The 10,660-nt window shown below is 42.2% G+C and overlaps 1 protein-coding gene across 1 annotated transcript in view; it reads left to right on the plus strand.

The window, feature by feature from the left end:
• The window catches only part of SLC27A2 (solute carrier family 27 member 2), a 40,825-nt gene extending 33,757 nt beyond the window's left edge, over positions 1–7,068 (plus strand). Inside the window, exons 8-10 of the mRNA XM_038580393.1 lie at positions 540–637; positions 5,412–5,542; positions 6,610–7,068. Of these exons, the coding sequence (XP_038436321.1) occupies positions 540–637; positions 5,412–5,542; positions 6,610–6,786 (406 nt within the window). The 3' untranslated portion in view covers positions 6,787–7,068. The remainder of the gene's footprint in view (positions 1–539; positions 638–5,411; positions 5,543–6,609) is intronic.
• The last annotated feature ends 3,592 nt before the right edge of the window (positions 7,069–10,660 follow it).

Below are 10,660 nucleotides of genomic sequence, written 5' to 3' on the forward strand. Positions count from 1 at the left end.
TTTTTAAACATAAGACAAATTTTAACTCTTTATTAGGTGGACAGGTAGCAATTGCTTGGGCACTAACATTATAATCTCCCTGCAAATAAAGTATATCTCCTAGGAAAGGCTTTCCCATTGCCATGAGACCCTGAAATACAAGGATGAAATTCTATTAAATTGAAATAAATAGCAACCAAAGTTAGTAAGGAAAGTGAGCGATCTAAACACAACAAAAACTCATAGAGATTTATTTTTCATCTCCTGGGCCTTTCTTCGGCCAAACCTGTATTTCAACGTGAGAACAACATCATTCTTTGTATCATGTTTCATGTCATGAGATTGGAATTTCACATTTTATTATTTAGTCCTAGGCCTTTGTTTTTTGTGTCTCAAACAGGATCCCTCTCCCACGACTATGTTGAGTGGACTTGGGGCAAGAGATGGGAAAATGAGTGCAGATACCCTACAGAGGTCTGGGGGAAACACCACCTGCTCTGTCATCGCAGCCTGGGCTGGGGACCAGCAGGAACTTGCACTAACTTTGCCTTTTCTTCCAGCTGGAAAGGGGAAAATGTGGCCACCACTGAAGTCGCTGATATAGTCGGACTGGTAGATTTTGTCCAAGAAGTAAATGTTTACGGAGTGTCTGTGCCAGGTATGCATAAAATATCTATGTCTATGCCTAAACCCATATAGTAACTGAACATAATTTTAAACCCAGGGCAAAGCTTGTCATCGCTCTTGCCTGCCAGCTAGATTGTCAAACAACTCTTTCAGCCACCTGGAAGTAAAGGATTGATGTCTGGTTTACATTCCATTATAAATCAGCCAAGTCAGTACATCTAAACCTGGCCTTCTTCTGTGGTTCAGTTCCCCAGCTGTTCTTGGGCTCTCAGACAACCCAGATCTCTCCAAGATGCAGGGTCCCACGATGCATTTAGTATACCTCGGGAAAAAATATGTCAGGCTTGACAGCTGGGAAATGGTACTTGGCCTCTGAATTGGGAGTCACAAATAAAAACAAGTATAGTTGCTAGGAGAAAAAAACTGAAAAGGAGCTGACTTGCCCAAATTTCTTTTAAAACCTGTGCTTGACCCCAGCCTACCCCAGTGAGCTTCAGAATCATCACATGGTGTCACCAAGCCTTCATCTGCAGATCCACTTGCCAGCAGAGTGGGGAGTGCTAAGGTCTGACTTTGAGTCCTGCTGGCTGTTTGACTTCAGGCAAATCACTAAAATTAGGGGTAATACCAGCCCTGCACTTGAGATTGTCAAGAAAACTTGTTCAATTACATAAATACTAAACACATATTTACCAGATATATACCTGAGTGTTGTCATGAGAAGAAATTATTTTAATTATACATGACAGAGGATTAAAACATCCAAATCACTGTCTAAATATAGGTACTACTGGATATTATTAGTACTCAGTATTTGGAATTCTCACCTATTTTCAAAACAGAAATCTCAAAGTCTCTCTTTCCTGAGTTGTGATGGTTTCACATGTGCTTTTCACATGGTTTCACCTTGTGCTTTTATTTCTTAAAGAATATTTAAGACTTTCTTTGCCTGTTCCTCTCCTACCCTATGATGATAGCACAATAGAAAGTTCAGCCACAGGACACCTGGGTGGCTCAGTGGTTGAGTGTCTGCCTTTGGCTCAGGTCATGATCCCAGGGTCCTGGGATTGAGTCCCACATCGGGCTCCCCACAGGGGGGCTGCTTCTCCCTCTGCCTGTGTCTCTGCCTCTCTCTGTGTGTCTCTCATGAATAAATAAAATCAGAAAGAAAGAAAAGAAAGAAAGAAGAAAGAAAGAAAGAAAGAAAGAAAAGAAAAAGAAAGAAAGAAAGAAAGAAAGAAAGAAAGAAAGAAAGAAAGAAAGAAAGAAAGAGAAAGAAGGAAAGGAAAGGAAAGGAAAGGAAAGGAAAGGAAAGGAAAGGAAAGGAAAGGAAAGGAAAGGAAAGGAAAGGGAAGGGAAGGGAAGGGAAGGGAAGGGAAGGGAAGGAAAGGAAAAGAAAAGCCACATCTCAGGTCACAGAGTGTGAGGGGTACAGAATGCTTCTTGTGTTGGAATTTGGGCTGAATTAACACAAGGGCACATGTCGTGGTTGTCAGCCATCATAGCATGCTGGCCTTTCACAAGGCCCCACCTGAAATCCTGCGTGCACTTCTAAATGCTGAATTTTGGTAACAACACAAAAGGGTGGGTATGAGAAAGTGAGAGAATCTGGAGGAATGGAATGGAAGGATCAAACGCAGTGCTCTTCAGGGTGGGGTCCTTGGACCAGTAGCAGCATCACTCAAGAGCTTGTTAACAATGTGATTTCTCAGGCTGAACTTGAACCTACTTACTGAATCAGAATCTCTGGGGTGAGGCCTGGGGAGCTGTGTTTTAATAAACCCTCCAGTGATTCTTAAAAACAATGAAATCTGATTTGGGGCTAATAAAAATGTTCTAGAACTAGATATGGGTGATAGTTGTAGGATGTTTTGAATGTACGAAATACCACTGAATTGTACACTTTAAAACGATTAAGATGATCAATTTTATGTGTTACCACAGTTTTTAAAAAAATACTAAAGTCAAAAAATAATAAATAAAAAATAAATAAATAAATAAATAAATAAATAAATAAATAAAACTAAAGTCTGAGAAGCACTGAAGCCTCATCTGGCCAACCATCAGAATCATCTGAGAAACTTTTAAGTTTTTATTTAAATTCCAATTAGTGAACGCACAGCATAGTATGAGTCTCAAGTGTACAATATAGTGAATCAACGAGAAACTTTTTAAAGCCCAGATCTAATGGATCAGAACCTCTGGGGTTTGGGACTCAGACTCTTCCTGTCTTCTTTTAATCCCCAAGCGATTCTAACAGCCAGTAAGATTTGGGAGTCACCGATCTAGAACAAAAAGAAGAGGAAGCTAACGGTTTTCAAAAGATTGTAAGAAGTCAGGTAGAACAAGGAGCAGGTGTGCAACATCAGAGAACAAAATTTAGCCTGAGACATCCCCTACAACCAGAGACTAACAACAGAGAAGGCTCCCTCCTGAGGAGGGGAATGCCCAACAGCTGGGGTGTGTAAAGGAGCTGAATGTCCATGTGAGATCCTGTGAGAATTCTTTTAGCATTGAAATATTAGAGATGAACTTTCAGATTCTGTGATTCTCAATGCCACACCTGCTGCTGGCTGCCCTGCCAGGCACTCAGCCAGCCCCATTCCAGTGAAATGTGGCAGGTCTATCTAGAATAAGCCAGTCTACCAAAGTGGTTCTCAGTAGCAGACAGCTCAGCAAGACCTTCACACATTTCAACTTTGAACCAGGAAGGTACTCCAAAGTTTGGGTCCAGTTAACTTCTATTAGGTGTCACAACAGAGCTTCCCAACTACTCTCTAGAACATTTTGTTCTCAACAGAACTTTATGCAAGGATGAAAATGTTCTATGTCTGCACTGTCCAGTATGGTAGCCAGTAACCACCACATGGCTGCTAAGCACTTCAAATGTGGCTAGTGCAACTGAGGAATTGAATTTTTTATTAGATTTTAGTATAATTAATTTTAATAGCCAAATGTAACCAGTGGCTACCACCCTGGACAGTGCAGCTCTAGAGAGACTCTGGCCAGAACAACTGTAAACTGGAACCTTCTTCCCTCTGGAGCTGAACTAGTCCTAAACCAAGCCTTGGGACCCGGGGCAGAGACCTGAGACCCAACTGGCCTATTGGTCTCTCAGTTGGGCATTGCCTCTGTCAGAGCAAGAGGCAATGAGCCAGTCAGTGCCGAAGATTTCCGTTGCATCAGCCTCTGCATTGATTTTAAAAGAAGCTTATTAGAGACATTTGAAGTTCCTGAGATGGGTGCTTTCGAGAGAGCTACCAAGGACCCCTAGAGAAAGAGGGCCCAGGGCCCTGCCTCTCTCCTTCAGATAAGAGGCAAATTGTATAGAGGTGCATTTCCTTTCTTTTAATGTTTCCTCTGGTTTCCTTTCTTCTTTAGAGCCACGGGTAAACACACCAACACCATGGGAGAGGTTATGAAATTAGGGGCCCAAGTGACATAGGACCGCTCCTTCCGCTCTCTGATTACAGCTAAGTAGTTCAGGAAAGCAGACCTAGCCTCCCGCTGGGTGTGCTGGCTCAGGTAGATGTCTTAATACCTAATTACCACCATTCTTACAAGAAAACAGTGTAGTAATTGTTCTAAACTCCTCCCCACTTACATTGCTTCCTGATGGGAAGGAAAAGCTGCCCAATCTTCTCTCTCAGTGAAGACACAGCCTCTTTGGAAATAAAGCTTATCAATGGGAAGGTCCGCAGCAGTTCACCCTTGCACCTTCTGTCACCCTCCCACCCACAGCTTCTCTGAAATGCAGAGAGGCTAACCTATCAAAAATCTTGATTAAATAGGGCACCTGGGTGGCTCAGTCAGTTAAGCCTCTGCCTCCACTCAGATCATGATCCCAGGGTTCTGGGATCAAGTCCCACATCGGGTGCCTTGCTCAGCAGGGAGCCTGCTTCTCCCTCTCCCTCTGCTGCTCCTCCTGCTTGTGCTCTCTTAAGCCCTATGTCAAATAAATAAAATCTTTAAAAAAAAAAAGAAGGATGACAGCTACAAGCCCAGGGCTGGGACTCAATCCAGTTTTTGACTCTGCCTATTATTTGCTGTGTGAACTTGAACAAATACCTTAATGTCTTTAAGCCTCAGGTTTTTCATCTGTAAAATACAGAGATAACATTTCTATCTCTTCATAATGCTATTGTGAGAGTTAAGAGGGATAGTCCATAAAACACATTTAGTATAGGGTCTGACATATAATAAAGATTTCATTGGGGTCCCTGTGTGGCACAGTCCATTGAGCATCCACGTCTTGGTTACTGCTCAGGTCACAATCTCAGGGTCTTGAGATCAAGGCCGAGTTGGGCTCCCAGCTCAGCGAGGCATCTGCTAAAGTTTCTCTCTCCCTCCCCCTCAGCCCCTCCCCACTCACTCTCTCTCTAAAGGGAGTAAAGAAATCTTTAAAACAAAAAATTTAATCAGTATATAGCTCTTGCTCTTGTTGTTATATTTACTTTAGAATAACTTCAACATATATCTGAAATAAAAATTCCAACTACCCAAAAGAAACCCATGTTAAAACGTTCTCAGTCCCCTCTCCTTTGAGCTAAGAAAGCATCATAAATAGGGATCCCTAGGTGGTGCAGCGGTTTGGTGCCTGCCTTCGGCCCAGGGCGCGATCCTGGAGACCCGGGATCGAATCCCACGTCAGGCTCCCGGTGCATTCTCCCTCTGCCTGTGTCTGTCTGTCTCTCTCTCTCTCTCTCTCTCTCTCTCTCTGTGTGTGTGACTATCATAAATAAATTTTTTTAAAAAAGCATCATAAATAGTACAACACATCTAATGTTTTCTCACTTTATTTCTAGGTCATGAGGGTCGAATTGGCATGGCCTCGATCAAAATGAAGGAAAACTGTGAATTTGATGGAAAGAAGATCTTTCACCATGTTGCCGATTACCTGCCCACTTATGCAAGGCCCCGGTTTCTAAGAATACAGGTGAGACTTCTTGCTGTCGAGTTCAATTCTCTTCTCTCTTGGAGACTGCTGTCTCTTGGGGAACAACTCCCTTCTACCATGGTGACCATATTAGCCAACTTTTCACTACCCCTAACCTGGAAGCTCAACAAGGAAGCAGAAACATCAGACGATACAACTAGCAGAAGCCAAATCCCTTTCCCCCTAAAACGACAGACCAGTTCATTCAGCAGCAGTAATTAGCAAATAGCTCACAAAGTCTGTGTTTGATGAGATATGACCAACACTGAAAATAGAAATGCTCCAACTTTCCTATTTGTTGTTTCCAGTTTTAAAGAATGGAAAAATCCACTGACGTCCTACATCTTTCCACTGTGTGAAATTTAATTGGGCATCATTAGCCGGTTGGAACTATCAAAGGCTTAACTACACCACCAGAGGGATGTCTTTTTGTTTTTTTTTTCTTTCTCAAGCATTAACCCATTGGTTAGCTTAACACTCTCACTTCTGGACTATGAGCTCTATGATTCTGTAGCCGAAGAGTTGAGCAAAGAAATGTTAGATTATCTGCCATGGTGGAAGTTACAAGATTATTTCTGTTGATGTTCATAAAACACTGACATTTGCCTTACGATGAGAATGGTTGAGAGACAGGAAAGCTGAAATACCCTCAGATCATCCATCACCCTCTCAAATGAAGGGGAAAGAAATTGTCTGTGTGTAGATGATCCCTAGTCCCACCCACATAAATCAGGATATTCTAGTAATGCCTGAAGCTCAATAAGCAACTGACTGCTCTGTTCTTCATTTCATGCTCCACAGCCCCTCATGCCCCACAGGTGATTTTAAAGCCCCATGGGTATGAAAAAACTACCTCCACAAAGGTGCCGCCCATCCCCTACCTCCCACCCCCATTGTGGAGCTTCTGTAACCAGGAGGTATTAATATACAGGACTGCCGCTCACAGCTTCCACCTGGGGCAGAGATACCAGTGGGTTGCCAGCCTTCTGCCCCACCCCTGCCCCTTGCCCTGACCCTAATTTGTTTACAAAACACTATGACAATGTGGGTTGTTTGCTGTTTTTCAGGACACCATTGCGATCACTGGAACTTTTAAACACCGAAAAGTGACCCTTGTGGAGGAAGGCTTTAATCCTGCAGTCATCAAAGATGCCTTATATTTCTTGGATGACAAAGCAGAAATGTATGTGCCTATGACCGAGGACATTTACAATGCCATAAATAATAAAGCTCTGAAACTGTGAGTATTCCTAAAAGGATAACTCACGTTTCCAGAAAGAAACCGAATGAACCTAGTACAGCCACTTGATGTAATCCAACTTTAATTTGATTGAAGACTGTGAGATGCAATTATTTATGCATTCTGATGAGGGAAGCTTTCTAAAATTACACCTGAACCTTTACATGTGAAAATATTTAGAAATAAATATTTTTTGATTTGTACCTACCGTTTCTTATTTGCAGACCAAGCTTGTTAGAGGGTGCATTATTTTTTAAGTATATAATAAAATAGATGAATGCCAACAGATGAGATAGTATTGCCTCTTTCCTGACTTTAAATGCAAATCCTGAGCCTCATTGGCAATTTTTCACACGTGCCCTAATTCATAATGATAATGGCATTCTAGGTTTAAAAAAATGTCAAGAAATTGAAAGGTGAAGGGGCTGGATCACTAATGAACAGTCCAATGGAAATCCAGCTCCAGTTGAGGTCAACTCTCCCCTCCTAATAGCACCCTGGCCACTGTCCACACATTGCTTTCTCCAGCAGATAAGAACGCCACCTAGCGTCTTTGAAGGAGCCTAAGCCAACAGCATCAGAATTCTATACATAGAAGGTGTTAGTAGATATTTTTTAACTACATCAAGGATTGTACACTCAGATGTCTTCAGGATTCATGTTAGTAATGCAGATGAGAGAAATAGGTCACGAATGTAGCAAACTTGAGGGCAGCCACTGCTTATCTTCAGCTGGCTGATTATTGTCATGTGAGAATACAGCTCAAATACTTCTGAGATCTGATTATTTAGAAAACAGAAACCCCTATATTTGTGTGAATCTCCCAATTTTTTAAACGCGAAGTATCCAATTTCATAAGACTTCCACTTAGCCAAACAAAATATATCTGTGGACCAGATAAGTCCTAGATCTCTAGTTAGTCCCCCCGGTTCTGCATGCTCCTCAAACCTTAGCTGGTTTCCCTCCATAGCCAGTCTGCTGCCAAACAGCCTATCTGAAGACCAAGGCCCCTTGGGCATGATTCAGAGTTTAGAAACTTTAAGGAGCTCTCTCAGACAGGCTCTTTCTCCTTCCACTCAGCTGGCTCCCTTCCTGACCAGAACTCTTTAAACTGCATGTGTCAGTTGTATACAGAGTTTTAGGAGCAGGCCCATGGAAGTGGCAATCAAGACATGTTCCTAGAACGCCTGGGTGGCTCAGTGGTTGAGCATCTGCCTTTGGCTCAGGGTGTGATCCCGGGGTCCGGAAATCGAGTCCCACATTGGCCTCCTTGTGAGGAGCCTGCTTCTCCCCCAGCCTATGTCCCTGCCTCTCTCTTTGTTTCTCATGAATAAATAAATTTTTTAAATCTTAAAAAAAACAAAGACAACATGTTCCTTACTAGAGTTTTCTTACATGATAGGAGCAATCATGGTAGCTAGGTCCATGTCCAATAAGTGTAATTCAAGTTCAGCCCAGGCTCCTAAAAGAGGGGGAGTTTCCTCAGATGACCAGCAATTGGCAAGGAGCCCCAATTGTACCCCAGTTAACCCTTATAAGGCCCCAGGAAAACATATTCAGGGATCCTCAATGATAGATGACAAGAGAGGTTGCCACCCCCACCCCCAACACAGTACTAAAAATATTTATTAAACTCTCTCCATTTTTTAAGTGACTAAGACTTGTGACCAGAATCCCTGCCCCCTCTCATTAAGCTCAAAGATGAATATTTCCTGAGCACTTGCTATGCATATGAGACTTGAGGATGGCCCCAGGAAAACTCTGGATACCCCTGCATCTTTGCAAATTTTGCCAACAATTTGGAACATTGTTGCTTGTGGGTCAATACTTAAGAATTTTTGCAAAACTCTAAATATGTGAGGCACCTGGGTGGCTCAGTGATTGAGTGTCAGGCTCAGCCTTTGGCTCAGGGCATGATCCCAGGGTCCTGGGATGGAGTCCCATATCAGGCTCCCCACAGGGAGCCTGCTTCTCCCTCTGCCTGTGTCTCTGCCTCTCTCTCTCTCTCTCATGAATAAATAAAATCTTTAAAAAAAAAAAAACCTAAATATCTCTGCCTTTAGATCAGTTAGATCTCTAATCAGATCTAACTGATCTTCCAGGGAGAATTTGAACCCAAATGATGGGAGAGAACATGACTTTTGTTTTTGAAAGTATCATATTGAAAAAAAAAAAAGAAAGAAAGAAAGAAAGAAAGTATCATATTGTGCAATTATGTTACTATGTGATCTTGTTAAAGTGGATCTGGTTGTAAGCAGAGGTTATGTCAAAGGGCGTGTTCTCAGATGAGAGATCAACGCTTATACTCTTAGCCAGCATGTTAGTGTGCCTATAACCAGAGCCTACTGGGGCCTGACTACTTTTGAGACATATGTTAGACTTTCCAGTGAGAAAATCAGAAACTTTCCCTCCTAGCGTGATGGCTTTCTCAGCCTCCCATGTCCCCAAGAGCTCTGTGATTCTGGCCCAATACCACAGGTCCACTGTGATGGACAGAGGCACCAGCACAGTAGCCTCAATACATGTGTGTACATAAAATTAGGCCATTACCTGTGACAGATAATCCATTTTAAAGGCTAATTCTTCTCTTTTAGAAGAATCACAAATTGTGCCTATAAAAATATCTGCACAAATCATCCTTTGAAGGTACAAATTGATATTTAAAAAAAATAAACAGGTGATATCCATGTAAATCATTCAACAGGTCTCCAGTTTCAAATGCATGGTTTGGAAACATGTAGTCAGTGCATAGATAGGATGTTACAGGTATCAAAATAATTTGGGGACAAAACCAGGAAATGTCAGCATGTAAAAGGGAAGCTAATGAGAATCTATAAAAATGGATAAGCATGTAAAAGGGAAGCTAATGAGAATCTATAAAAATGCACCAAATGCAGTGACATACACAAGAGGTAATTAATTTGTTCATGTATTGCTCATTTGCACACACACTCAACAAGCATTTAGTGGGTGTCTGCTATGGACCAAGAGATGAGCTGAGCACTAGTTTGATTATTTTCCAAACCTCTATGAGGAAAAAAGTGGGTCAGATCTTCAAAGAAAGGTGACTGGAAAGACCCTTAGAAGGAAGTGTCAACAGGGGCACCTGGGTGGCTCAGTGTTTGAGCATCTATCTACCTTTGGCTCAGGGTATGATCCCAAGGTCCTGGAATCAAGTCCCACATCAGGCTTCCTGCATGGAGTCTGCTTCTCCCTCTGCCTATGTCTCTGCCTCTCTCTGTATCTTTCGTGAATAAATAAATAAAATCTTTGAAGAAGAAGAAGAAGAAGAAGAAGAAGAAGAAGAAGAAGAAGAAGAAGAAGAAGAAGAAGAAGAAGAAGAAGAAGAAGAAGAAGAAGAAGAAGAAGAAGAAGAAGAAGAAGAAGAAGAAGAAGAAGAAGAAGTTGCAAATGTCAACATGAAGCCTTACACTCTTTATAAAAATTATCTTCTTAACCAAACTCAAGGCAGGCTCCTCCGAGCCATCTTGTCAATTAGGTAGGCCTCAACCTTGGCCTACAAAGACTTGAACAAACACTAGCATAGGCTCTAACAGCTCAAGGCCATGACCCTAGGATGACCCTGGCTCACCACAAAGTGCCTGCCTATGAAAAATCAAGCCTGTCAAAAGTATTTGGTTCCACCCAATACTTAAAGATGAGCCTGTTTCCCAACCTCCATGGGATGGTAGGAGTCTAACTTCAGGAAGCACCAGTTAGCAAACCCAGATGGATTTCACGTGGAACAATGTGTCCTCTTCCTGCTTTTTTGTCATTTTTCAGCTCCCTGACTCTACCAAGTCCCTCCTGACCTCCTTCCCCGTTCTCTCATTCCCCCTTTAACTTGCCCAGTCACCTCTATCCAAGTCAAAGTTGAC

This window comes from Canis lupus, chromosome 30 (assembly GCF_011100685.1).
Source record: "Canis lupus familiaris isolate Mischka breed German Shepherd chromosome 30, alternate assembly UU_Cfam_GSD_1.0, whole genome shotgun sequence".
NCBI classification, from domain to species: domain Eukaryota; kingdom Metazoa; phylum Chordata; class Mammalia; order Carnivora; family Canidae; genus Canis; species Canis lupus.